At 36.0% G+C, this 25,819-nt stretch overlaps 1 protein-coding gene across 4 annotated transcripts in view; it reads right to left on the bottom strand.

The window, feature by feature from the left end:
* Positions 1-25,819, bottom strand: part of BIRC6 (baculoviral IAP repeat containing 6) — a 171,078-nt gene that overhangs the window by 97,379 nt on the left and 47,880 nt on the right. Inside the window, exons 18-40 of one of the 4 annotated variants that reach the window (XM_014876424.2) lie at positions 24,998-25,159; positions 24,760-24,891; positions 24,406-24,503; positions 23,084-23,231; positions 18,711-18,844; positions 17,454-17,600; positions 16,702-16,889; positions 15,761-16,075; positions 15,279-15,378; positions 14,566-14,780; positions 14,188-14,396; positions 13,537-13,883; positions 12,235-12,454; positions 11,178-11,311; positions 8,540-8,677; positions 7,613-7,740; positions 7,060-7,191; positions 4,927-5,142; positions 4,360-4,543; positions 3,863-4,018; positions 3,377-3,510; positions 1,668-1,821; positions 783-899 (exon numbers count right to left, since the gene is read on the bottom strand). In XM_014876424.2, coding sequence (XP_014731910.2) covers positions 783-899; positions 1,668-1,821; positions 3,377-3,510; positions 3,863-4,018; positions 4,360-4,543; positions 4,927-5,142; positions 7,060-7,191; positions 7,613-7,740; positions 8,540-8,677; positions 11,178-11,311; positions 12,235-12,454; positions 13,537-13,883; positions 14,188-14,396; positions 14,566-14,780; positions 15,279-15,378; positions 15,761-16,075; positions 16,702-16,889; positions 17,454-17,600; positions 18,711-18,844; positions 23,084-23,231; positions 24,406-24,503; positions 24,760-24,891; positions 24,998-25,159 — 3,908 coding nt within the window. The remainder of the gene's footprint in view (positions 1-782; positions 900-1,667; positions 1,822-3,376; positions 3,511-3,862; positions 4,019-4,359; positions 4,544-4,926; positions 5,143-7,059; positions 7,192-7,612; positions 7,741-8,539; positions 8,678-11,177; positions 11,312-12,234; positions 12,455-13,536; positions 13,884-14,187; positions 14,397-14,565; positions 14,781-15,278; positions 15,379-15,760; positions 16,076-16,701; positions 16,890-17,453; positions 17,601-18,710; positions 18,845-23,083; positions 23,232-24,405; positions 24,504-24,759; positions 24,892-24,997; positions 25,160-25,819) is intronic. The other 3 variants (XM_014876465.2, XM_014876433.2, XM_088161378.1) reach the window with 3 other exon arrangements.

Raw genomic sequence — 25,819 nt, 5'->3', positions numbered from 1 at the left:
TAGAATTGGACAACTGACTACCATAGCAGTGGCATACTTGGATATCAGACATTTCTATCTTCACAAAAACTGTTTGGAACAGAGTCCACACAGATACGTTTTCACAGCTATTACAGCAGTGTCCTGGTAACACAATGGTAAGACAAACAATTGGAACATTTCTTTCACGCATCACAGTACAACTGCTGCAGACAATAATGAACTTCCAGAGAATAGTCTGAAGATGTCACTAAACCTACTCCATCACTACATACTCAACCAATGACTGCATTCACATTAAGGCACCCAGAGGGCTACAAAGAAATACAATTTAACAAGATGGGCAGCACAACTCACTGAAAAAGGTTCAAAAGTAAGACACCCTATGAGTGTTTTTGTAACATAAAGCTCACTGAACAACTGAGTTCAAAACTGTATTCAAGTATTTTTCCTTTCATCACCTAGTAGGTGTAACTGCCAAATACAAAGAGCTTTCAAACACCACCAACTTCACACAAGAAGCTTAATGTTCACTTGCACCTAGACCTAAAAATGAAAACTTTCCCTCCTTTGTAGTATAATCCATATGCATAGTTGACTGTTTCACAAAATGTCTTAAATACAGGCATGTAAGTTATTTAAAAATCTGAATAAAGAATTATCTCTAAAGTTCAGCCTAAAAAGAAAATTCAAGCAAAATATAACTTTTTCTAAGCTACTAAGTGACTGCAGAAAACATTACTACAAATTTCAAAACATCATGATCGTTATGAGAAGAGAATGATTTGACAATATGTAGTTACATGTAGGAGATGTGTTTGTTAATGCTTGTAGAATGGAATCAGCCTCCAATGTGGACATCATTTTCAGCATCAGCTCAGCTTGCTGCTCAAGTCCAACTTCGAGACGTGCATCTAAAGCTACAGAAGGCAATAAAAAAGGTAAAACTGAGTTATATCAAGTATATACATAATTACAGAATCATAGAATATTCAGAGATGGAGGAGACCCACAAGGATCATCAAGTCCAACTCCTAAGAGAATAGCCCATAGGGGGATTGGACCCATAACCTTGGTGTTATCAACACCATGCTCTGAACAACTGAGCTAATCTCACCTTTAATTTGTTCCTCTTTTTATAACATCCTTAAAATATATAATTATTAAAATACTGTATTTCTGTGAAACACACCCATATTTCTTTCCACACTCACTTTACTATCACACATGACAATCTGCATATGTTCAAGTCGTTTCTTCCTAAGGCAACAGCTCTCAAATGAGAACCAAAAAGTTCTTTTTCACAGTGTGGCAGAAGGAAAATCTATCACACAGTTCAGTAGTACTCCTACAAACGAAACAAGTGTGCCACTTCACTCCTCTGGGGTACAGCCAACTAGAAAAGAGCTTCCAAAATTTTCTGAGAAAACAGGAAAGATTTTAAAACTGCCTAGAAGTGCATTCCAAAATGTTAGAAAATAAGATTTTCTGCTATGTCGGGCTTTTTAAAATATAAGTTTCACACTATATTCTCTCAGTTTCTAGAGGAAAAAATATGTGGCATATATAAAACGTAATAATTTCCCCTTAAAATACATAGATATTGCTAAAATAATTTCTTGTCCTGAGATGTCAAATACAGTATTACAGAAAAGAGACCCCAAACAGAACTTTAATTCATTGCTTACCTTGAGAGACTGATATGCTGACAGTTTGTGATCCGTTTTTCTCTGTGGTTACAGGTGGTTTTGCAACTGGAATTCCAACACCACCAATGTAAGGATTGTAATTGTAGGTGCCATATTCAGCACCCCAGTAATCGTACCAGGTGCTGCTTATAGGCTTTAAAAACAAACAAAAAAGCAAGCAAAAACAATAAATAGCAAGTCTTTAGATAGCCGAAAGTTTTTAATGATGGACAACAAACTTTGAAGTTAAAAAAAATTAAAACCAGGAGATTGGTTCTAACAGCTATAGAAAATTGTTTCAATTCTTATTGCAGTATAAGCTACTGAAGCCTTACTGACTGTCAAAATCCAGCAGTGCAGTTAGATGCCTCAAAGATTCAAGAAGCCAATTTGAAAATGCTATCATCAGTTTTTCTTCACATATCTGTACCATATTGTAAATCTGGAAGTAGAGTATTACTCAGATATTTTTCAAGACAGAATACTATACTATTAACTGTACTAATTAAGTATCTTGAAGCCTCAGTGAGGCTCAGTGACTATTTGTACTGGGTTCTGAAAAATCAGCAGTTGAGTAATCTCTACTTGTATCATAATTTAGGACACTAAGAAAACATATGGATCACAAGGAAAAAAGTAATGTAACACCGTATAAAGGCAATTTGCATATGCTGGTCTTTCTAATGGTGAGATCCAATACCAACTGTCATTTTACAGATATTGAAGCAAATAGTAAGAAGGATTAAGAATGAAAAAGTGGTTTTTGGGTAGACAACAAAGCAGGTAATAAGACGATAAAGGTACCTTGGATGAAGCTGACTAAAGAGTACTGCCACATGACATGATAGGAGAACAAAGAAGGCAGGAAACATCAGTAATACAGAAATTCAGCAGAAAGTGTAATTTTTGGTGGTAGATTGAGATTTAAATAAAGAAAATCTTTACATGATAGGTAATGGGTGGAAGGACATATGAGGAAATACAGAAAAAAATTCAGCATTTTCTGAGCAAGCGGTGAGACAGATTATTAAAGTTCATTCAAACAAGAGGTTTAAGTCAAGACTAAGGGGCATGGAAAAAGTCTAAATGTCATCCTTCTAAACAGAGAAAAGACTCAATATTTCATTATGAACAATGTGTTTCTTTAAAGTCTAAATATTTTTGGTTTTTCATATACATTGGCAATATTGTAATTTTACAGCACATGTATGTTTAACCTTCATTTTAAGTATTAAAGTATGTAGTAATTTTCTTGTTCCCCAGTAAAGTAAATTTTGAAGTGACTTGCTTCTCTTCATAGTCTGAAGCCAACCTGAGCATAAGCTACTGCTAGCTTCCTTTTTTAAATACAATACTAACAGTATAAATTCATCTTAAGATCAGTCACAGAAACAGTGCTCTATTCTTAATTAAAAAGACAAGACTGATCTTATTTTTCTATTATACTTTCGTTGCCTTTAAGACGTGCTAAAGTGTGAGTAAACTCATAACCTCTTGTTTACACAAATATCTTCATGCCAAAACAAAATATTTTGTGGTCAACTGAGATGTGAATATTTACATTCTTTCCTGTCATTACACATTAAATGTCATAAAAAAATTAGCAGCAGGTCTAAGACATCAAATACCACTACTGAAGAAGGGTAAGAGAGCGAGGGTTTTTCTATCTCACATGTAAAGGTTATCCTAAAAATTTAGGTGTGACATACCTTGAAGACTTTGGCTGCAAGGGGATCTTTTTCCAAATCAATATCCAAAGGATCAATATCGACTTCCATCAGGTCTTGCAGTAATTCAAGATCAATGTCCTTATCTTTTTCCAATGATGACAAGGGTGGAGCACCTTGAGTCATTAAAAGAATATTAAATAAACCAAACGAAAACCACTACACACTAGCAAGTAAAAATTATAAAACAAGGATGTATAATATACTTAACAGAATTTTAAGCTTTTTAATATTACAACTTTGTGGAAAAAGTTAAATCAAGTTGCCTTTTTAAAAATAATATGAAAAACAACCCTTCTTTACTTGTCAGATGTACAACTAACTTGAAGAATTACTCCATCTGCCTATATTATCAGAAACTTTTCATGCTGCCACCAGAAAGCCTTTTACTGATAACTTGATAAATTAGTAAAATTTTTTAAATTCCTTTCAATAAATACACATATACAAAATTATGGAATAATCTACCTGTGATGTCATGTGTCAAAGGCTCATCGATGGTTTCCACTAACTGAACTGTGGACTGCTGGAGAGAGTCATCAGAATCTCCAGCTGAAGCTCCAGCATCTTCTCCCAAAGCACTTTCTTCCATAGCTTCAGCTGCTATAGGTGCCAACAACTCTCCTAGGTATTAAATTAAGCAGACAACTTCACTTCAACCTTTATTCCCATTACAAATTAACATCCCAGTGTCTATGTAATTTTTTCATCTAAGTTCTCTGGGGGCTATTTCTTCAAGGGGAAGTGTTTTGAATAATCTTCAAATAATCATGGTCGTATAAAAATAAACTTTTCAATACACAAGTCACTCTAATTGCAATTTTAAATCACATTTTTATGCACTAGCCTAAATATTATATTTTGTTTAGAGAATTTTATAATTTGGACTGTGTCAGCAGGTTCTAACAGTGATGAACTCCTCCCCTCCAAAACATTAAAGGAAGATTCAAGTGCAAGATACAAACCTGCTAGAATATCTTGCAGCATACAAGTCAGAGAATACTGAGCCCATGCTCCTCCCCAAGAGATGTCTCCTCTGTTAAAGTCAGTTCCAACAAGAAGCAGCAATAATCGTTCTAATTGAGTCTCATTTACAATCTCACATAAATGAATTGTTGGTCTTGTAGCATTTGCAATTCTAGCAAGAACCTATTAAAAAAAAAGGAAGATAAATATATGCCTATTGATAGTTAACCGTATGAAAGTATATAATAACTTGATTTTCTATGATTATTAGATTTTGCTTACACATGAATCAGGTATTTTTACCAGCTCGTACTTTAGAATTTTATGAGTGTAATTACATGAATATATTTTTTAAAGTTAATTTTTCCACACAATTTTGAAGCCACCTTATTGTAAGTCACACAAAACGTGACAGATCAGAAATACTACCTTACCAGAAATGATTAGAAATTTTAGTGCTGCAGCTAATTTTTACCATCAAACAAGCAAAAAAGCAGTAATAAAAAACTAATTCAATGTGGTTGCTACTGCAGTTGCTACATAGTGATGCTCCATATTCTGTTTACCTTACAAACAAAAAGAAGCAAATCTGCATGACAAGTAAAGTCCATGGACAAGAGAAAGAGTGCCAGCTTTTGCACTACAGAAATGCAACGTTCATGTGCCAGTGTGAAGGGAAGTGGTTCAATTTCTGGAGTTTCCTTTGCTGTTGATACTTCTGTATCTAAAGAAGAACGAGGCCATTCTGCAGTTCGACGCAAGCGTATTAAGTCCTTGAAGTGCTGCAGAAATTAAATTTGAAAAAATAGTTACAGTTTAAAACTGACCTCTAAATTTTTCCCAAGGAATCAGTGTGGCAACAATAACAGAGACTGTGGAACTTCTTAAAAAAATAAAAGGAAGTCTAAAAATATATGAGAATCTGGAATGGAACTAAGGCTTTATTGGCAGAATCTTGTTTTGGCACTATGTTATCTCAGATGACAAATGCATGATCAAATTCAGTTCTGCAAAAGTGCCAATTAAGCCTTATGTATGTCATAACACATATTTAAAATACATATTTTCAAAGTTTCTTTCATATTTCCACACCTGTACATAAATCTACAGTTATCATAAAGCAAACTGCATATAAAAATAGCCAATATGGAAATTTACTCTTAAAAGAACACTGACTTGTCAGTTCTTCACATTTGATGAATCATCAGTAATTTCTAAATTTCTTAATACTGCCATGATACAAAGCATGTATTAGCTACACCATAAATTGAACTAGTTTGATTTTTGATCATGGTTCTGAACTATAACATTTGACAGAGGGTCTACATGCAATGGAGAAAAGAAGGTGCTTTTATTAATCCTCTCATCTACCAAGGGCATTAGTTTGGCAGCTCAGCTCATTGAATCAGCTGCACTAGCCATCATTAGATAATACAAATGCCTCTTATAATCTCACTTAAGTAGTAGCTACTGAATTAGACCAAAGAAAGACTATTTACTGAGACAAAGGTTTCACTTTCTCCTAAATGCAGTACATGCTTTACATCACTCACAGCTTGTCATAACTATAAGTGATTAGTAGGTGAAATAGCAAAACCTGCATAAAATGCAACTATCAAGGGTGTAGTAACACCTTAACTACAAGTTCAGAAACTACAAGAGGAAAGATCTTTAGTCCAACACGTTTTTGTTATGCAACATGGCTACTATAAAGTGAAACTTAAAACAGCTGGACAGCACAATTCAGCCAGTAACTCATTAAAAGATGTCTCAAGGGGCCATCAGTGGAGCAGCCCCTTTGGTATAACCTGCTGGAATAAAGCAGAAGATAGTGCAGGAAAGAACAGCTCATGACAAGCACAGTTAGTGAAAATTTAGGGCTTTATTTTTATGCTAGTGATTATTTTTTTCCATAATTACTGGAAGTTTTAAGATTTCCCTTTAGATTGCCTGTAAGATCCAACATGATGTAATCTCCTTCCACAGACCTATTTTAAGGCATCCTAACACACATGAGTACTTCTTGAACTAGGGTATAAATATTTCAAGAGACACCTAAGCTTGGTAGCTAGAAAGATTTTTTTGTGTTCTCTGCAAAGTCCATGTTGTCATCACCTGAAATCCCTAAATTTCAGCATCTCCTCTCATAACAAAAAAAATCTTTAACTACATCATCAACCCCCAATCTCTGGGGCTTGCTGTAAGATCCCACAACTGAAGTGGTGGGTACCTTCAAGAAGCTAAGGAACTTATGACAAACTTCAAACATAATTCTCAGAAGTCATATTTATTAGTTTGGGAAGACAGACATTGGCATGATTATTTAATGATTACTCAACCAGGAAAGCATCTAGAAGAGCATCATGCATAAAAGCTAGCCATATGAAGTACTACTTTATCTTTCTATTGCTATATGCTATCCAAAGTTTAATGACATGACTGGCATTCCCAAAACTACAAGTTTATTAGTAATTTTGGCCATGACTACCTAGAAGAACCCTGTAGAATGATAAACTATTTTTTACAGAGCAATAAATTTCCAGATGGCTGCTTTTTTTTCAGTATTAGAATATACTTGATAGCAGCCATGATGAAACAACTTTTTATAATAAGGTCAAAGTAGGACAAAAATGACTTTGCAGGAACAGGTCTTTTCACACAAAGGACAAGAAGTCAGTTACAGTTTCAGAGCATCATACCTTTGAAGTAGCCTGCTTTAGTTTTGCCTGTTCTACTAAAAGTTTGTATGATGATCCTTTGTTGCTTTGTATTTTCTCTTTTTCCATCTGTTCCACCAAAGCCTTCTGTTTTGCTTTTAATAAGTTAAGTTGCTAAAAGAAAATGTTAATAGGAATAAATGAAAATTTAAGCAATAAGATGTTAAAAGGATCAGTATGTTCACATGATAGCCATCTTCAGTTCAAACTCTAACTTGAGCTTTTAAAATACTTTTAAATCACAGCTTAGGTGCTTGCACTTGGGTGTACTCAGATTTATGTAGAAAGTATATCATATTTATTGTCCAATAGAGTACAACAGTACACTCCCAACATTTGTTTTTCCAGCAGATCCCTTGCCCCACGGTTTTAGATGAATGTCAAAGAAGTTAGGCAGCCTTTAGCTACAGAATCAGACCTATGCAAAAGCAAGGCTGAATGAGCTCCAAAGCCAAAGCTGTTGTTTCAAGAAATGAGATATCCTTTAAATTAGACATACTTCTTTGAAAATAGCCACTACCGTGCAGGAAGTCACCTGTTTATGATGCACAAGCTGTTTCCTGATCTTTCGGGAATACAGTCTATCAAGGCTACTGTTGCCTTTAGTCGATCTGCTCAGACTCTGAGTGTGAAGGCTATTATTTATAAAACTCCACTGGTTTCCTAATGGAAATAAAATTTTAAAAAATTAATCCATCTTATTAAACCTCATTCAACTCTAGAGAAAGCTTTTATGTTTCAATGGTTAGCATCTCCATACAATAAGTACTAAAGAAACAAGCTAAATCTAACTCTTAGCATTATTCAACTGTCCCCACTTATGGTAGTATTTCTGTGTGATTTTAAAATGCAGTAGGTACCATCTTTTTTCATTATTCTTAGAACATATAAGCAGGCAAGTAACTCTGTCCTAAGTAAAAACAGATTAACAGCCTCATAACACAAAAGTTTTATTTTAATTTTGAGAAAAGACATTAAAAGAAAACCCTAGCAAATAAAAATAACAACGATTATAATAATGATGATAATAATAATAACAATGCATGGTACTTATTATTATTACTACTACTACTACTATTATGAAATAAATAAAAACCAGACAAAAACCAGATATAAAAATAGCGGATACAAATACCAAAACATTTATGAAGCCACACCGCTGGCCCTTTCTCACAATACAAAATGTCACAGCATGGTGCACGCTCAATTGTAAAGTCTCAGTCACAGGGTAATATACAGACATTTTACAAACTAAAATGTGTCCAGCATTTTTCACTTGAAAAAATGAAAGAGATCATATTTATGAGGAGACGGGGATGTAACTAAGCAGAGAAGAATGAAAATAAAAAGATCACAACATGCATTTTTAAAATCCCTTTTTTCAAGTGAATGCATTTTAGATATTTGAACAGCTCCCAGAGCAATACTCATGGATCAAGTTTTGCTAATAAATGTGATGTACCTGCCAAAAATCGTTCCCTCTCTTTTCCATTCAGAGGTTTCTTGGCTGTGGCTGCTTCATCTTCAACAGTAGCTACATAATCCAGTAGTCTGGACACCAGCATTACAACCCAACTGATCATTGGAATATCTAAAACTCCTTCAAAATAAACAAATTTCAGTGCCTTAATAAATTTCTGAAGACATAAACATCACACATTTCAATAGGCCACAAAGACTCCACTCCCCTCTTTTTGTTTTTTAAAAGGAGAATTAGAGTCTGAGTACTCGTAAATGAGAGAAGAAATCAGTATAAAACTTAGGCGCAAATGAAAATGTCACAGTTTTCTTTTTCTGATGAAGTTGGAAGTTAAGAGCTTCACCTCAACTGTTCAAACTAAAAATTAAGCAGCATTTTTCTCAAAAAGAGTCAATAATTTTACATCTAAATTTCTTAAATACCAAATGCATAATGACAGCTGCTTGCATTAAAGCACATGAAGTAGGCATCTCAAATTCAACAGTCTACAATTCCTCCATCAAGCAGGGCTCCAATAAGATAGTTATAGCCATGCATACAGACACTGACATCTTTACTTCTCCATTAGTGTCTTTTCATGTAGCTATCTGAATAAGCTGCAGGAAAGACAAGAGTGACTTCAGACTAGATGAACTACGCTGGTGGCACTAACAACTGGCTAATGCCTATTTCACTCTCACTTTAAATGCCATGTTTTTGTACAGGCAGAAAGGAAATAAACGGATCTTGCACATCATGCAAAAAAAATCTTCGTGCATGTGGAAATCTAAATAAACAGTTCCAAAGTGAACTCATGACTGCTCAACAAAACCAGAAAGCTACAAATATTGACCACTTAATTACAGTCATTATGCAAATGGCATAATTCTACAATGTCAATACAGCAAAGACATCAGCACTAGAGGTTACACCCACATTTTCATATCAATGTGCTGTGCTGAGCCACATTTAACTACACAGTGCTTTTCATGCACTGACCTCAAAAAAGCTGTAATTAATTCAAATTATTATTAAACACAGATCAAACAAGAAAACTAAGACACAGGAACAATCCATCCAAAACTACATGTAGCTGCTGGCATCCAAGCAGTAGGATGCAGCCTGACTTGTTAACTGCAGTTCCCTGAGCACACTCTGACAGAAAGCAGCCCATCTCATGCAGGCAGAGGAAGGACCCCAACAGGTCCAGAACAGGACCTGGACCGGAATCACAGACTAAATTGCAAGAACAGAAATGAGGAGCACTGGTGACTGCTACACACTTTTGGCAGAATAAAAAGAAAGGATCCTACTGCAGAGTGAAGAACATACCTTTTCATACTTCTATTAAGACCATTTCTTTTCCTTTCATCTCTCAAAAAGAAAAAAAAAACTCTCAGCTTCCCTCCCTCCCTTCAAGTGTTTTTTGCTCATTCCTTTTTTCCTCTTCCGGCCTCAAAGTTTACAACTTCTCTCCACCTATAACACTCACCTCTTGCTCTGATTTTCTTTTTCACTTTTCCCCCAGTAAGTTTTCACCCCTTTGACCCTGATTCATGTGTGATAGTTCTCAAATAGGAATTTCTTCTGCCATACCTGATGCTTCCACCACACATAATATTGCCCTAGTACTCACCTGCGCTGTCCAGGAGGAAGGAAGCTGGAAGACCAGCAAATAAAGTTCTGAAGTATCTGTTACTTCTGCTTCCTAAAGTCCTCCATGAGGACAACTAGTAAGGCAAGAGCTATGAAAGGAATTGGAAGCTGTGGGGAGAGTGCAAACAGAGGTAGAGGAGATGTAAGCTTGGGTTTGCCTCAAACTAGTTAGAGACTATAGCAGGATATGGCCCCGATAGAGAAAGCACATGGGAGATCAGTGGGAAGCAATAGGACAGCTGCTGACACCAGCTGTAGGTCTGTTAACATCAAGACACAAGGGAAAACTAAGGACAGAGTCTCAGCTGGCACTTTACAGACCTCACAAGGCTAAGAAATTTAAATAACTTATCTTCTATGATGCTTTGCTATCTGTACATAAAAAATGAAGCAGCCTAGAGTGTGATGTTTTCAAAAGTAAGAATACGTATCAACCTTCAGGTAGTTAAAGAGAACATTCAAGGAAAATCAAGTTTGCAGAATATAATTTCAGTCAATTTTTAGAATGAAAAAAACGCAAATTCCTTGTAAGTACAAAATACCCCATGAGAAAAAACTCTGTAGTTTGCAGAAATCATGCAGATACACAAAATAAACTTGTCTTCATATCTGTTTCACCTCAAAAACTTGAAACATAGAAAGGATCTCATGAGCAAAAAGGTGAATTTCCTTCCATAACATTGAATTTCAAAGTCATTCACCAGAGCTGTCTATACACTGAATGTTCTCTCCACTCTGCCAAAGCTTTCTAGCTGAATTATAAATAATCAAATACAATTTGCTCAGGTTTTAATGGGGTGGGGGAAGGAATCTCTTTTAGCACCTAAAGAACAAGAAGATTCTTCATGTTTTAAAAGACAACATTGTTTTAGAAATATAGCAAACAACCAATTTCTTCTTTTATTACACCAAAAATTGTGAGTTAGTCTCTCAATTTTCTAGTTTATAATGAATATGAAAATAATCTCCCAAATTAGAAGGTTACCTTCAGTTCTTCTGTGCACAGGTAAATGAGGTTGCAGGGGTGACAGCAGGTTATCCAGGAGATTAAGTAAACTTTCTAAAACACCACTGTTGCTAAGTGATCTTTGGCCAATGCAAGAAAGCAACATGAAGACCCTAAAAATAAAATTTACGTATTTAAGATTGTATTTCTTTTCCAGAATCATTAATATCTTGCAACACCCCTTATATAACTATATTGTCCTAGGCTTTCATCTGAGACACACACAGGTTGCCACAGAAAGCAGTACTGTGGCCCAGCAGGTAGACTGGATTTCACACTCTATCGTTCTTAAGGTTAATGCAGCATTTTAGGGTGAACATCTCTTTCACCCTCAAGAGGTCAGCAGAGTCTTCCACATTTGAAACAAGATCTCATCCATTTTATTTCCTATTACTTATTACTGATAGCAGGGAAAAATAATTAAGTCAATGGATTCTTATATCCCTGAATTAATGAATTTTAAAAAGATATGAAAATATAGATGTTGCTGTTCAAAGAAGGCAGAAAGACACTAAGCAGTAAATATGTTTGATTAAAATAAGATGCAAATATTTAGAATATTAAAGACCTCAATCAATAATCTCAAATAATCAATACATCCAACATTCAGTGTTCAACTCTACACGATCTTGCTCTTATCTCAGTGCAGTGTTTTGCAGTCAATGCTGATAGTGTACCTTCCAGTCTCAATCCCACTTTCAAATATTGGAGAAGAGCAGCTCTTTGATGAGGGTACATTTAAGCCTGATAAAGGAGAAGGCCATTTCTGACACTGGGGAGCAATCCTGCTAGGTATGTGAAGATTTCCAAGTAAGAAAATATAGCAAATTTTTGTGGTGCAAGAACCAAATTGGTGCAATTAATAACTGCAATTGGGCATTATCATCTGCAGTACTTTTTTTGTGTCTATTTCTTAAATCAATCAAAACCATGGATAAGTACCCTTCAGTCCCATTTTGTCAAGTCCAGTGCTAAGTTATGAACAATGGAATTCACTGATCCACAGGTAATGTATCAGTACAGATTTATACCTTACCTGTCTTGTGGAAATATGAGAAGTTGTTCTGAATTGTATAACTCCTGCAGTACGTTTGAGAGAAACTGACCCCACCACCTTTCACCTCCACAGAGCTGAACGAGCAGAAGGCCAGTATGCAATCGTATCTTGGGGGTTCCACTGATACACAGGTGTTTAAATAACTCTTCACAAGCTTGAGCATGAAAAGTGCTCTGCAGAACCACAGGAACTGAGTGCCCTTTTAAGAAAAGAGAACACCTCTGTTTATAGAGACAATGACTTGAAAATACATGCAAAATTTCCAAAAATCTTACTACAAGTAAGTTTTTAAAACTACTACAATTCGACTAATTGGCTCAGGAGTGAAGGAGGTGGGACCATACGGGAAAATGCTGATTTGTAGGTAACTCAAAGACCAGGCTATTTGGTCAAAACCAAATCAATACTATGTCAGTGCAACTACTCCCACAGAACCTACACAAAGGAAAAACTAAATCATCATCATGCTTTAGAACAAACTGGCACAGAAAATCATATGACAACCTATCTACAGAACAATGTTCCCTTTTTTGTTTTAGTTTCTTTTTTTGTTTTTTTTTTTTTTTTTTAATACCACCAACTCTTACATGGATTTTTCAATTTCAATTCTCCAAGACATCTTTCAATGGCAAGGTTAAGAAATAAAAATTTTTACTGGATATCAAAAAATCGTGAACTAACTAGAAATAATGGTTTTATGAGTTCCCTACCACCACCACCACCCTTGGGGCAATTTCTACCTCCTCGGCCTGCTTCTAACTGCTTAATCCATCCCCAGCATTACACAGGCTTCAATGCTCCACAGATCCTTTCACAAGGTGATTCTGTCTGTGCAAACCACATGAGTATTCTGCCTGGGCAGTTGTTACTTCAGCAAACTGGATCACCCTACAGAAGGATCAGATCTGAATAAAGGATTATGTAGCCAGAACTACACAAAAGCAAGAAGGACCTTAACACTTTCTCCTATCCTTTTCAGGAAGTGTTTAGGGCAGCTTGGTGCAACTGGTAAAACTTTAGAATGTATGCTATCAGCTACTAAAATCACAGCAGATGTAGCTTGGAGCAGCCTGGTCTAAGTGAAAGGTATCACTCTCCGTGGCAGGGTGTTGGAACTTCAAGATATTTAAGATCTCTGCAAACTCAAACACCATTCTACATTTCTATGATTCTACGTCTAAACATAGTTTAAAGCCTTATAGTTGAAAAGTGCAGGTCAAAAAATAGAAATACTTGGAAATTGTTTCTACTAACATGACAAAAAAATCAAAAAATACTGACCATTGGACGAATGCAGCAAACTGAGCAAAGTATCCAGTAAGTATCTGATGATGGTGCGTAACTGTTCTGTGGATGACATCTGAATCAACTCTTTAGGATCAGATTGTTCCTTCAGTGTTTTCCTGCTTGCACCTAAAGCTACTTTGAGCCTCTGAACAGCATGGTGAGCCAAATTGAGTTGAAGCTGCAGCTGAATGCAGTCCTGGTAAGCAGAAAATACTCTGCTGTCTTCTTCTACTGCCTTGTCTGGCTTTCTCAAAAAGTACTGGGCATTGTTAGCACTGTTGAGTGGTGGCAGGTCAATACTCTGCAGAAGGATTTCTAACCGATGACAGGCCAAGTTGTACCTAAAGGGAAATATTCAAAAAACACAATTCAATACACATTAGCAAACAGCAATACATTTGACAATCACCCTGCCAGAAGATAACTTCTGGTCCATTGTGAACGCGCTCTTAAAACAGATACAGAAAACAAATACAGTGTACTTTTTGTTACTGCTGTAAAGATATTCACAACAACTTGACAACAGCAGAGTATTTTTTGATCTGAAGAATATAATGGAAAGAAAAAAAAACTGTAACATTATGATATCCCAGTGTTTTATATTAAAATATTTGGCAAACACACTAGTTATTTTTTCCTGCTAACCTGCACTGTATGTCTTCTTGCAATGCAACCATCATTGCCAAATGTTGATCAATTTCTGGCTGATTTGCTGCTTCACCTTCTCCTCTGAGGGGATCATGCATTAGTTTCAGCTCATTTTCAAAGGGTAGGATATAGGTATGGCCATAATAGAATCCTAATGGGATTTTTGCTCTGGCATTTGTGCTACCATATCGACCAATAACAGTGATCTGAAAGAAAATGAAATTATCTTGTAACACAATTGTATCAAAACAGGAAAAATAAACACCAAGTCAAAAATACATTAGAAATTTATAGCCAACAGAAACTTGGTCTGAAGAGAGCTTAAGTGAAAGTTCATGTACTAACAAACATCAAGAACTTAAAAGATCTTTTTACCTTCATAAACCTGCAAACTGGGGGTGGCAGCAAGTCATGTAAAATAAGTGAATGCGTGCTAATGTCAGTAGCCACTACCAGTCGCCTTCCATCTACTTCTTCTCCTAAAGTCCAGATGTCAATGGACAAAGAAGCCAAATCTCCACAAGTGGGAATCAATACATCTGTCAGTAATATAGGTCTTCCAAAATCGAGGGTCACAAATCTTCTTGCTCCTAGGTGAGAAAAACATAGGATTGCCTGAAATACTAGAGTGTGCTAACCAGCAAGATATGTTACTTCTCAAACAATAAAGCTATTGTTTATGTATTGTTTAAAAGGTATATAAGAGTTTATGCACTGTTTAAAAGGTATACTTGTTACTTGAGGCTAAAAATAGCTGCACAATTCCAGAAACTCTCACTACAGCTTGAACACTTAGAGAAGAAAGTTTTGGCATCAACTTAAATGAAGCTGCTTTTCTTTTTATGCATTAATTTTGAACAGGTGCTCTATTCAGAGACCCAACATATTCCCCAAGTCCCCAGGATGTTTCAACTATCACCAAGTGCTAGGTCTTAAACTCACGATATGACAGAATGCAAACTGAGAAATACCTTTATTCTGGAAAGCTAAGAGAGACTGTAGCTAAGCAACTTATTTAAAGCCCCAGAAAATATTCCACTTCTTACTAGAACATGTGTCAAAACTATTATTAGGAATTGTGGTTTTACCTGAGTGCATTCGTTCTATAATAATTGACTGATGAGGTGGAGGTTGAAGAAAATGTGAAGCATGAGATATTGCAAGAGCAAGGCCAGATCCAAGTGGATTCTGAGGAGCGGAAAAACATCAGTAAAATTAAGTGATTAAAATCTATGCATTTACTGTGAGCTGTTAAAGATGTACCATTTTGACAACACCTCACTACACATAGATTTTAGCATAAACCATCAAAATATATTAACTACTAAGTTCAAAGGATTAGTAACTCCTTACACAGTTAAGCTAGGTCCAATAAATAGAACCAATATGAAGTGCTGTAACAATACCATTTTGCTTTCATAAGTTCTTTTCACATGGTATAAATTTAATGATGTAGTTTTCACATCTCACCCAAATAAACACATATTTACTAGCACTCAAGTACAAATTAAGACCCTAGTAATGCTCACAGCATCTTGTCTCTCTAAGAAAAGTAAAAGAAAACAATTACCGTTCTAGACTTGCTTGTATTTTTGTTATGTGCTGCAAGGTTAACCGTTGGGGGGTCAATGACTGAACCAGGAAAAAGCTGAGCAAGTTCTGCATTAATAACAGCAGAAACTGCTTCATTAGGTGGAGTCAAAGGTGGAGTCATGAAGAGAGGAGTTGTTTTTGGTGTGGGTGGAATTACATCTGAAGGATGAATGAAGAACCCTGGAGCTGCTACTGTATTAGAAGGCACGGAGTTGTGAACAGGACCAACTGCTGATGCTGCTGCCGCTGCTGCTGCTGTTGTCTGATGCAGTTTTGCTTCCAGCTTAGCTTTCTGTAGAGAAGATGAAAACAATGGATGTAGCAGATAATACTACTTGTGAACATGGGAGTACTATTGGGCCACAAGTTCAACTTTGATTATACAATTGGATTTAATAAAACTAAGATACTTCCAGTATAGCCAAGCTGGATGACCAACAATAAGCAGAAAAATTAAACTATCTATTTGATTTGACTCACAAGCTGAGGAACATGAGTAATTAGATGGAATAATCAAAAACATAATAAAAATCCTACCACTGAACAGCAAAGTAGAGTCAACACAGCCAAGCACTGGCCAACTAACAACAGCTTTGTGACTGGCACTTCCCTGTGTCAACAACTGTGCTTTTCATTTTGGTACGCTTTTTCAGTTTCAGACTGATATACTTACTTATAAAGTCTTAGTTTTTATTACAAATTCCCAACCCACATTTAAAATACACAAAAACTAAGTCTGAAAGACCAAAGCAGCATGGGAGACACTCCCAGCACTTTGCTTTAAAGCAGTGAACGAGAGTGCTGAGCAGCTCCTTCCTCAAATACACAATGGAGAAAAAAAACCAAATAGCTCTGCAACTACTTTCTCAGATTTCGAAGTTTAGATACAGCACTAAAAAGAGCCAAATAGCCTCCAACCTGTTGCTGAAGCTTCAAAAGCTGCTGCTGTTTCTCTTGCAGCACCTGGAGCTGTTGCTCGGCAGAGGCCATTGCATGAGAGAGAGACTGCAAAGCTACCTGGGCTGCTGAACTCAGTGCTGTCGAGGCTTCCCCAACTGTTCCAGAAGAGAGGCCACCAACTGCTGGGGTAACCCCAAAGGTACTCACTGGCATGAAGCAAACAAACAAAACAAAACAAAACATGTATGTAGAAATTATAAAACACACCTTTAATTCCTCATTAATTGTTCAGAGTGATGTAAAAACAAGAGAAATATCTTTCTATCCAGTTCTTGCTACAAGGTAATACCTTGAGTTACAAAGTATACGGTTTATATAATATACTATACTTTTTAGACTATGCACGCTGGTCATACATGCAACACTTGGGTTACAGAAAAACTACCTATTGCTCTGGAATTCTTCCACCACAAAAGGTTGTAAGGTAAAGATGCAGACTTGTACGTTACACTCTCCAATAGAAACAAATGGATTCAAATAAACATTTTTTAAATCCACCTTGTTTGCTAAGATCCAAGAAGTTTAATTTCACATATAGAAATCATTTAAGAAACATTATTATCAATTATTAAGAAAAAACAAACCACAGACAAAACATTTCAACAGTTGCAAAACTACAAGCAATCAGTTTGTCAAACAGTGCCATTATGTTCAATTAAAAATGTGTTGTGGAACTATGCTAAGTAGAAAAAATGAAAAATTGTATATACCAGTAAACGTACTTGCATCGTCCCTTTCTATTCTAGTTCCATCACTTGTTGAAACACAGGTAAAGTGCAGAGGTTCAACTTCCAGAAGTCCAGTAAGGGAAGTGAAACTACCTTCAGCAGCTGCACAGCTACTTATTTTCCCATTTCCTGAAAGAGAAACATGTATCTACACAGTCAGCCAATGTTTCCTTGATAGTGACACTTCAAGTCATAAGGTGTCAAAAGGGACACCTAAATATAAACATAAATATAAATAAATATATACATTTCATTAGTTCCTGTTGTAGAAGAAGTATCTTAACACTATCACTATTCCTCAACATAAATGGAAGTATATTTTTAAAATGATAATGCTGTCAAATCTGAAGACAGTACATTAATAAGTCAAGCTGTCAACTGTGATAGAAGCATAGTATAACCTTCTTAATTCCAGAAAGAAATTACATATGGATGCTCTCTTCTTTCTACACTGAAAGCAAATTAGCTTGCAAAAATATATTGATGTTACTGGAAAGGAAGAGGAAGAAACTGTCAGATCAATTAAGATCATACATGAATTTAGTATAAAACCCAGACTATTAATCAAGATACAAACAAATTTACAGATGTATGGAGGAAGGAATAGAAGGAGAAAGTCAATAGTATACAAAAGAAGGAAAGAGGTCACTATGACTAATGAATACACTTGCTATGAAAAGAATTTCCTGACAGGTAAAAATTCTGTAGCTCTTTACACCATTGCAGGGCCTAATGATTCACTTATGAATTAACCTGAGAAGATAGACAAATATGCTTTTAAGGTATTTTACCTCCTCTAAAACAGAAAAAATACCTCATTAAACCTTTATATTTAAGTAGAGGAATGCCATATGGCAGCTTCCCAACTTAAGAAAAATCCATTTAAGTTTCTCTGCCTATGTGAGTGTTGCTAGCCTAAATGAATAATACCACACCTCAAGGAAGTTACTTGAAAGAGGTGACAGATGATTCCCAGATGACTGACCAGGGAATGAGAGCAGCCGTTCTGTCTAATCTGTACCCTAAGATATTCTACAGGATAAGAAAATAACAGATTCCAGAAACAGGCTTTTTCTTGTTTCCCTAAGGCCACAGGAAATGTAAAAGGTACCATGAGCAAGAGAATACCTTGGACTTCAGCTTGGCTGGAAAGCATAAAATCACATCTTCACAAAAAACCCCACTATAATAAGAGATTTACCAGTTCTACCACAGTCAATCACTGCTAAACATACATACCTGACAGAACATCAGACAAATCAATTTCATCTGACTGTACTCCAATACTGCTGTTGTATACATTTTTACAAGAAGAGCCACATATTTCCAAGTCAAACAGAACTGGATCAAAAGGTGAACTGTATAATCCATATCTGTAAATAAGATAAACAGCACCATTCACACAATAAGAACTCATATAAAATTATTTACAGTAAAAAGTCAAGTACTTTACCATCAGGATTTATTATATTCCAAACTGTTCTGTTCATTCATTTGACATATCTTCAAAATTATCACTTGCTTATATTTCATTAAAATAACTTACTCAATGGCATTTTCTAACAGCTTGTAATGCTAAGTAAGTAACTCTTCCTCTGAAGAGTTTTGAAGATGTAATGCTGGAAACATGACCCACAATCACACTAGATATGAAAAACAGAACTACAAGCCTTAGACAATGAACCACGGCAAGACACACACCTTCACATGGTAAATGAGACATTAGTCTAAAGTCAATAAAAACACAGTACTGTTTCAAAACAGCGGAAGAAATTCCACCCCAGCTTGTTCTTTCAGCTGAAGTAAGAATTAAAAAAGGAAATGCTGCTAGGCATACCGATCAATGCTTGTGATAAATACCTCAACAGAAGAAAACTCCTAACATTTACTGTGGCAGTGCTGGAGGGAGAAAAACAGCATCATCATTTAAAGTGGTCCAAATCAATTAGGGTTTTATAAGCCAAGAAAAAGGAAACTCCAAAGTAGGATCAAAATGAGTGGGGTTTTTGGTTCATTTGTGGTTTTGCATGTGTTTGGAAGTGCGGTTTTTTTTGGTTTTAGTGTTTTTTTTCAGTGTCTATTAATATCTATTACCAGCAACTAAAAAGAGGAAAAAAAATCGAAATCAGGCCAAATTACTAAGCCAGAGTAGAAAGAAATAATGCAACTGTGTAGGTACAAAAGTGAGAAACATAACACTCTGCACTTTGGCAAGAGACAGAAGAAATCTGAAATATTTCCACAAACACACTAGCAAGGACAGTAAGTTCTTCCACTCCTTTTTCCCTCTGCCTCTAAGCAGTTTCACTTTTCTTCACCAGATGAGGTAAAAAACCCCAACATGTTGAGAAGGCTGGAATGTTTAAATGTCTTTTTAGATCAAGTAATCACAAAAGTGTAAATGTCTACATGAATACAACACTACCAACAAGGTAAAAACAGACTCTAGACTTCTCTGATTGTTAAAACGTTAGCTGGGCTCAGTGCTTTTGGCCACACAATACTGTGACTGTAATTATCAGAAAATGATGAACGATCTTACAAAAGGGCAGATTCATCTGAGAATTGCAGATCAACCCATTTAACATTACATTTCCCAACCAAGTTACTTACAAGGTAGCAAATTTAAAATAACTTTAAACTCAGAACAACACAGGATAGATTGGTTGCTCTTTACAAGCATGCATTAGATAGGACCAGTGCATACTGCACATCTGACAAGACTGATGCGTTTACTGCTTGACCTTTTTTCACATGTCAGCCAAGACAACATGCTCCAGTAAAGTGGATACTAAAACACACAAAAATGCTCAGACAAAATTGAGTGTGGTACCTTCACAGCCTGCTTTACACATCAGATTTAAACATTCAATAAATCAGGTCAGCTCAACACTAACACTGATTACTTCCATGTTTTAAATAAAGAGTTTGATTTATTAAGTAAGCAGGTGATAAAATGTCAAAATTCTGCCAGAGCACTGCGGAGTAGAAACAGAATTTGAACATACTGCAGAGGGTTTAATTTATTCTGTCCAACCCAGATTTATTTCAACAAGGATGGTGCCTTTTACCCGTTCTTCAGCAGGAATGATCAGGTTCACAGTTTTAAGCTTCATTAGCAATCCTTTCCACAAAAGGATATAGAAAGTACATCAACAACAAAAAAAAAAAGGCTAAATCAAGAACATCATATAAAACTCATCAATCACTGTATTCATCTGTGTAGTAGTAAACAAACTATACAAAATATCTCTCTTCTTCATTCATCAGAGCCCTCAACTGGAATAAAATTTAAAATTTTGTCTACCACAATACAAGTAAGACAAGGACCAAAGAAGCTGAAGGAAATGCTTTAGGCTTGACTACAGATCTGGAGAATACAATGAAGATACAAATATACTTCAGACATCCAGAATTTGTTTAGAATGAAAGAATCTACTCTCCAGTGCCAGTGTGGGGAGGACACAAACACTAAAAGGATTTATTTGCAGCAAGAGAGTTTTCAGATGAGAAGAGAGCATGAGACAGTTCAAGTGTGAATGATAACAATAATTAAACCATGTAACACCTTACAATATTTAGAATAATTTAATTCCACAACTTCATGAATCTGATACTTTCAACAACAGGCTGGAGAATTTTTTTCAGATTTGCTAGAGACAAAACCAACCTTTTTTTTTTTTTTTTTAAGACAGATGAAAATCCTATCTAAAATCCCTTTTTTGTTGTTTTATGAACTGCAAATCATGTAACACACCCTACTGATGTTATTGTAGCAAGTTTCACTTGATTTATTGCAACACATGATAGTAAAATGAGTATTACTCTCCCATGAATGTGTGGATCCATTAATTAGACATCTGCTTTTAGCTGATTACCAGATGTTAGGCTATTGCACCTGGGACCAATAACAAAGAGGAAAAACACAATAGTATAAACTCTGCAACATAAATGTACACAAAAATGATAGAATATTATTTGGGGAAAGGAAAGGGAAAAATGGGAAAGCTATGGCTGCCTACTAATTTCTCTTTAAAAAAAGAAAAACCAAACATAAAAACCAAAACCCAAAAATGACAGTATTCTCTCGATTGGAAGACATATGAAAGAAAAATTTGCTTGAATTAGTAAACAAAACCAAGCAACAGTCAGTCCTTGCTAGAGAGCTATTGTAATCAAATAAGGGATTTGCTGCTACTCTTAATCTACCTACAGGGTTATGGAGTTAAAAGAGAAAGCAAATTAAATCTCAAGAAGAACATCAGTAAAACACTATCTAGAAACATTCAGAAAATCTAAGCTTGAAGGACACCAAGAATGGGCTCACTTCAGAAATCTTCCCATGCCATGCAGAGAGCTGTGCTCACCACAAGGTGATCTGAAATGTCATATGAACCAAATTCTAAAGTGGACAACTGGAAGGAGGAAAACCTTCTATTTTACATATGCTTTTGAAAGAAAGTACTCGGAAGCAATTCATGTGAAGGAACAACTTGATTCCCACAGAAAGGTGCCATTCTCATGTCAAGTGGAATTTTCATATTTTTCTCCTCTATTTGGTTCAAGTCACTTTATTTCTCAAAATTCTCAGTTTTTCCAGATACCATTTCTATTGCTAGGATAAGTCTTCTAATCAATTGTAAGGACTACAGATGATGAAATAAATTAACAACCAAGTAGAGGTATGCAGTAGACGGCAGGATAAGGATCCAAGTGCAACACCTGAGACTAAGTTTTATGATATATTTTGGAATTACAGTTCTTTAAAAACAAACCCAAAAATCAACAGATACCCTCCCTCCTCTATACCTTCCCTTACTACATTTTTTATTACATTTTCAATTTTATGTGAAAATTCTGAACTAACCTCCACCAAATGTTTTCTACCTTGATCTTGCTCAACTTTGAGGAAAAAACTCTTGCACCCAAACCACAACTGAAAGAAAATTCAAACAGCAGCATTTTTCCTGCACCATAATGCAGCTTTGCATTATGCAAAATGCAAACACTGAAAAATGTAAAAACTGCAACACAACTGAACCATCAGAAATTTCCTTTTTGTATCATGTAAATCCAAAGTTAAATGGCCAACCAGTTCAATATGTGAAAGATGTTACATCACAGTCCTAAATTACATTGATATGTAATTTAAAAGAAGAACCTGCATTCCCAGTAAATTACTCCAGGTCTCTACACTTAGAATGTGGCCTTTGGAAGAAATACATTAAATGTACGGTCAACCTACTGAAAGACTATAGTTCTGTGAAGCACTGTGCCAAACTGAAACTATTCAGAATACTCAATTCCTTCCAAGAGTCAAAATAGGATATGCTTTATTAGTCCTTACACTAAAAATCATAAATACTAACTTCAGGATTGGACAGGCTTCAAACACCACATACACATTTGCTGATTTAAACTGTGAGATAGCAATCAAACTCAACTTTAATTTCACACAAGTTAGAACTGTTTTCCAGAACTTTAGCAAATTAATCCTTTTTCAAACAAATACAGCAAACAAATACAGCAGTTTTTCAGAACACCTAAGGATGGCATTAGACAGTTCTTAGGTTTGTTTTTACTAAGTTTACAACAAGCACATTTCTTAGTACCTTGTTTGAAGCAATGCTTCCATTGGTGTTAGGCGATCCTGCAGCTGCCGGGACACCGCAGTCAGCAATGATGCACAAGCTGTACTGCATCCTGCCAAATCTTCATCTTTTACATAGTTCAGCAATACAAAATACCAATACACAGATCCTGCATTAAAAAAAAATTACTTCAGGTGAGACATGATATAAATTTTTCACTGAGAAAGCATACTTCAAAGGATCATCAGTGGAAGAGGTAATTATCTAATGGTTACTGAATACATACAACAAGGTATTCTACCCCTTCCCCTTTCTTGAGAGGTTTCAATTAATAATCATTCTACAATCATAAGTTTCTACAAGTACCTCCGATTCTCTTATCAACTAACACATAACTGAAGGAAAAAAAGGTTCCCAAGAGACACCTTTGCACACTTCTTTCATTGCTCCTGCTCACGATAATCAAAATGCTCATGATATATTAAGGTGCTTGGCTAGGGGTTCCAGACCCACCAGAGCCAAGCCATACTCCAGAGACAACCCTTCTCCTTTCATCCTGTGGTTCTGCTTGCTGTCTCCTTAACCCGTATTTGCTGGAGGCACTGCTTTTATACAAATCAGTTCTGGGAGCACAGCATGGTGGTTCTGTACAGAAACACAAATCTCAGCTTCCTCCTTCTCCTTCCCTCCCTGTAGCACTGTGTTAAGCGTTTTGACCTTGGTGATAATACAAGACTTTTGGAATGCAAACTAATTTTTCTGTAAAACTTATTGGTGACGCCAAGCTAGAAACAATTCAACAATGTCCTAGTGTGAAAGCAGGCCTTGCCACCCAAAACACAAAGGTGAAGTCATCTTCCCATTCCATCTGGCACTCCAGATGCTTCAACAAGGTGCTAAGAGACCATTACACTGCAATATAGATAAGGAAGAAATTTAATTTAGTTAAAATTTCCTTGTATTGCAGAAGAATCAAAAGTGGATTGCTAGTTGGATATAATTTCAATAGCCAAGTTTCCTGGCTATCTCCTAATTTTAAAAAATAACAGACCATCCTGTCACTTATGTCAACAGAATCTGTTGTTTCTAAATACCTTTCAGAATTCTCAGAAAACTTACTTAAGCTCTTCCAAAAATGTCAGCCCTTCATGCTCTGGTTTAAGCAAGCTCATTTGCTTAAAATTCCACTATGTGCAAACGTCTCCTTCATGGCCAGACCACTCCAAGGAGCACTTTGTACTAACTGAACACTTATCTCATTCTATTTTCACAAAGGAGTCCAACATAACTTGACAAATAACAAATGTACTGCATATGTTTATAACCCAACACTGCATACGTACCACCTGTGGCAGCAGCAGGCAAAAGAGGCATATTGTCGAGTAAAGCTTTTAGAAGAACTGATCCAAACCCTTGCTGACTTGGGTCACATCTGCCATTACTACAAGAAAAGACAGACACTTTAACATTTAACAAAGTAAGAATGAAGGATGAAATCTTCTCCAGAAGATGAAGCTGAAAGACTGATGTTTTTGCAGTCATACCCAAACCACATATTTCCTGAACAGATTTTGTTGCTTTTTGAATTCAGTGTCTAACAGTAACAAACACAATGTTCAGTTCAGACTGCATGCAAATCCCCCAAATACACGTAAAACAGAAATAAACAAAAATATATGCAAATAATTAGCACTGACCTGATGCATAGTGCAAGAAATCGTGCACATTTGTGAGCTATGCTGCGCCCAGCTTCAAAGAAGCAAACACGTATAATATCAGAGATGCATTTACGTGTTTTGGAAAGCAAGCTGTCATTTCCCTCCTTTGAGCTGTGAAAACAAGTTGCATACTTTAGAGCATTATATAAAACTACTTTTTTAAACAAACTGATACTGAGAAATAGCCATGATGATTTGAACATAATTCCTCCCTTACCTGCCAGGGCCATTTGAATACACTCCAGCCAACCAACAAAGTGTGTCAAGTACAAGACTCTGAGCATGTTCTGTAGTCAGACCATCCTCTGTTTTCTTGCAAAGAGTGGCAAGCAGCTTCTCATGGAACTCTGAGAACTGTAACATGGCACACCGTTGAACTCTAGGGAGGAGGGGAAGGAAAAAACCAGAATTATCCAATATGGCCATTCTCCAGCTTTGTATCCTGTCTTAGGAGCAGCAAAAAAGGGAATCCTAGATGAAAGTAAAAGCAGTACACAAGCATATGCAATACTTTCTGTGCACACATTCCCAATCTTCCTATTTTCTGCTCACAGAACTTCCTACATTACATCTCCTAAGCTTCTATGAAGTTTTTTCCCCTCTTATTAACTTGTCTAGCAACATCTAAACCTAAACAAAGTTTCACCATCTAGAGAACTCTTATCAACTGTTTGCACATAGCTCTTTGCAGCCTCATTGACCTCTTTATGCCCGTTACAGTCATTGCCACCACTGCAGGTGGCAGTGGGTAATAGATTTCAAATACTCTATTACCTGCATCTAGGTCTGCAGTACCAAACCAAAGACTTCAACAACTTCTTTGTTAGCTAAATTTGATCCTAAGAGTCTGACAAATAATACAATTTCTGCTGTAAGAAACAAGGCAATGCGGAAACAGAAAAGGAAGATGCTTCCTTTAAAAGATTTATCTGTTTTACCAAGAAAACTTATTTACATTTGCCTGTTGAAGTAAGGCAAAAAAACCCACTCAACATATAATTTCATGCATGGTGCTATTCTACCACAACTTTCACAGCAT

The sequence above is a fragment of the Sturnus vulgaris genome, chromosome 3 (assembly GCF_052056855.1).
Source record: "Sturnus vulgaris isolate bStuVul1 chromosome 3, bStuVul1.hap1, whole genome shotgun sequence".
Classification (NCBI taxonomy): Eukaryota; Metazoa; Chordata; class Aves; order Passeriformes; family Sturnidae; genus Sturnus; species Sturnus vulgaris.
This window is presented reverse-complemented; position numbering and strand designations above follow the sequence as displayed.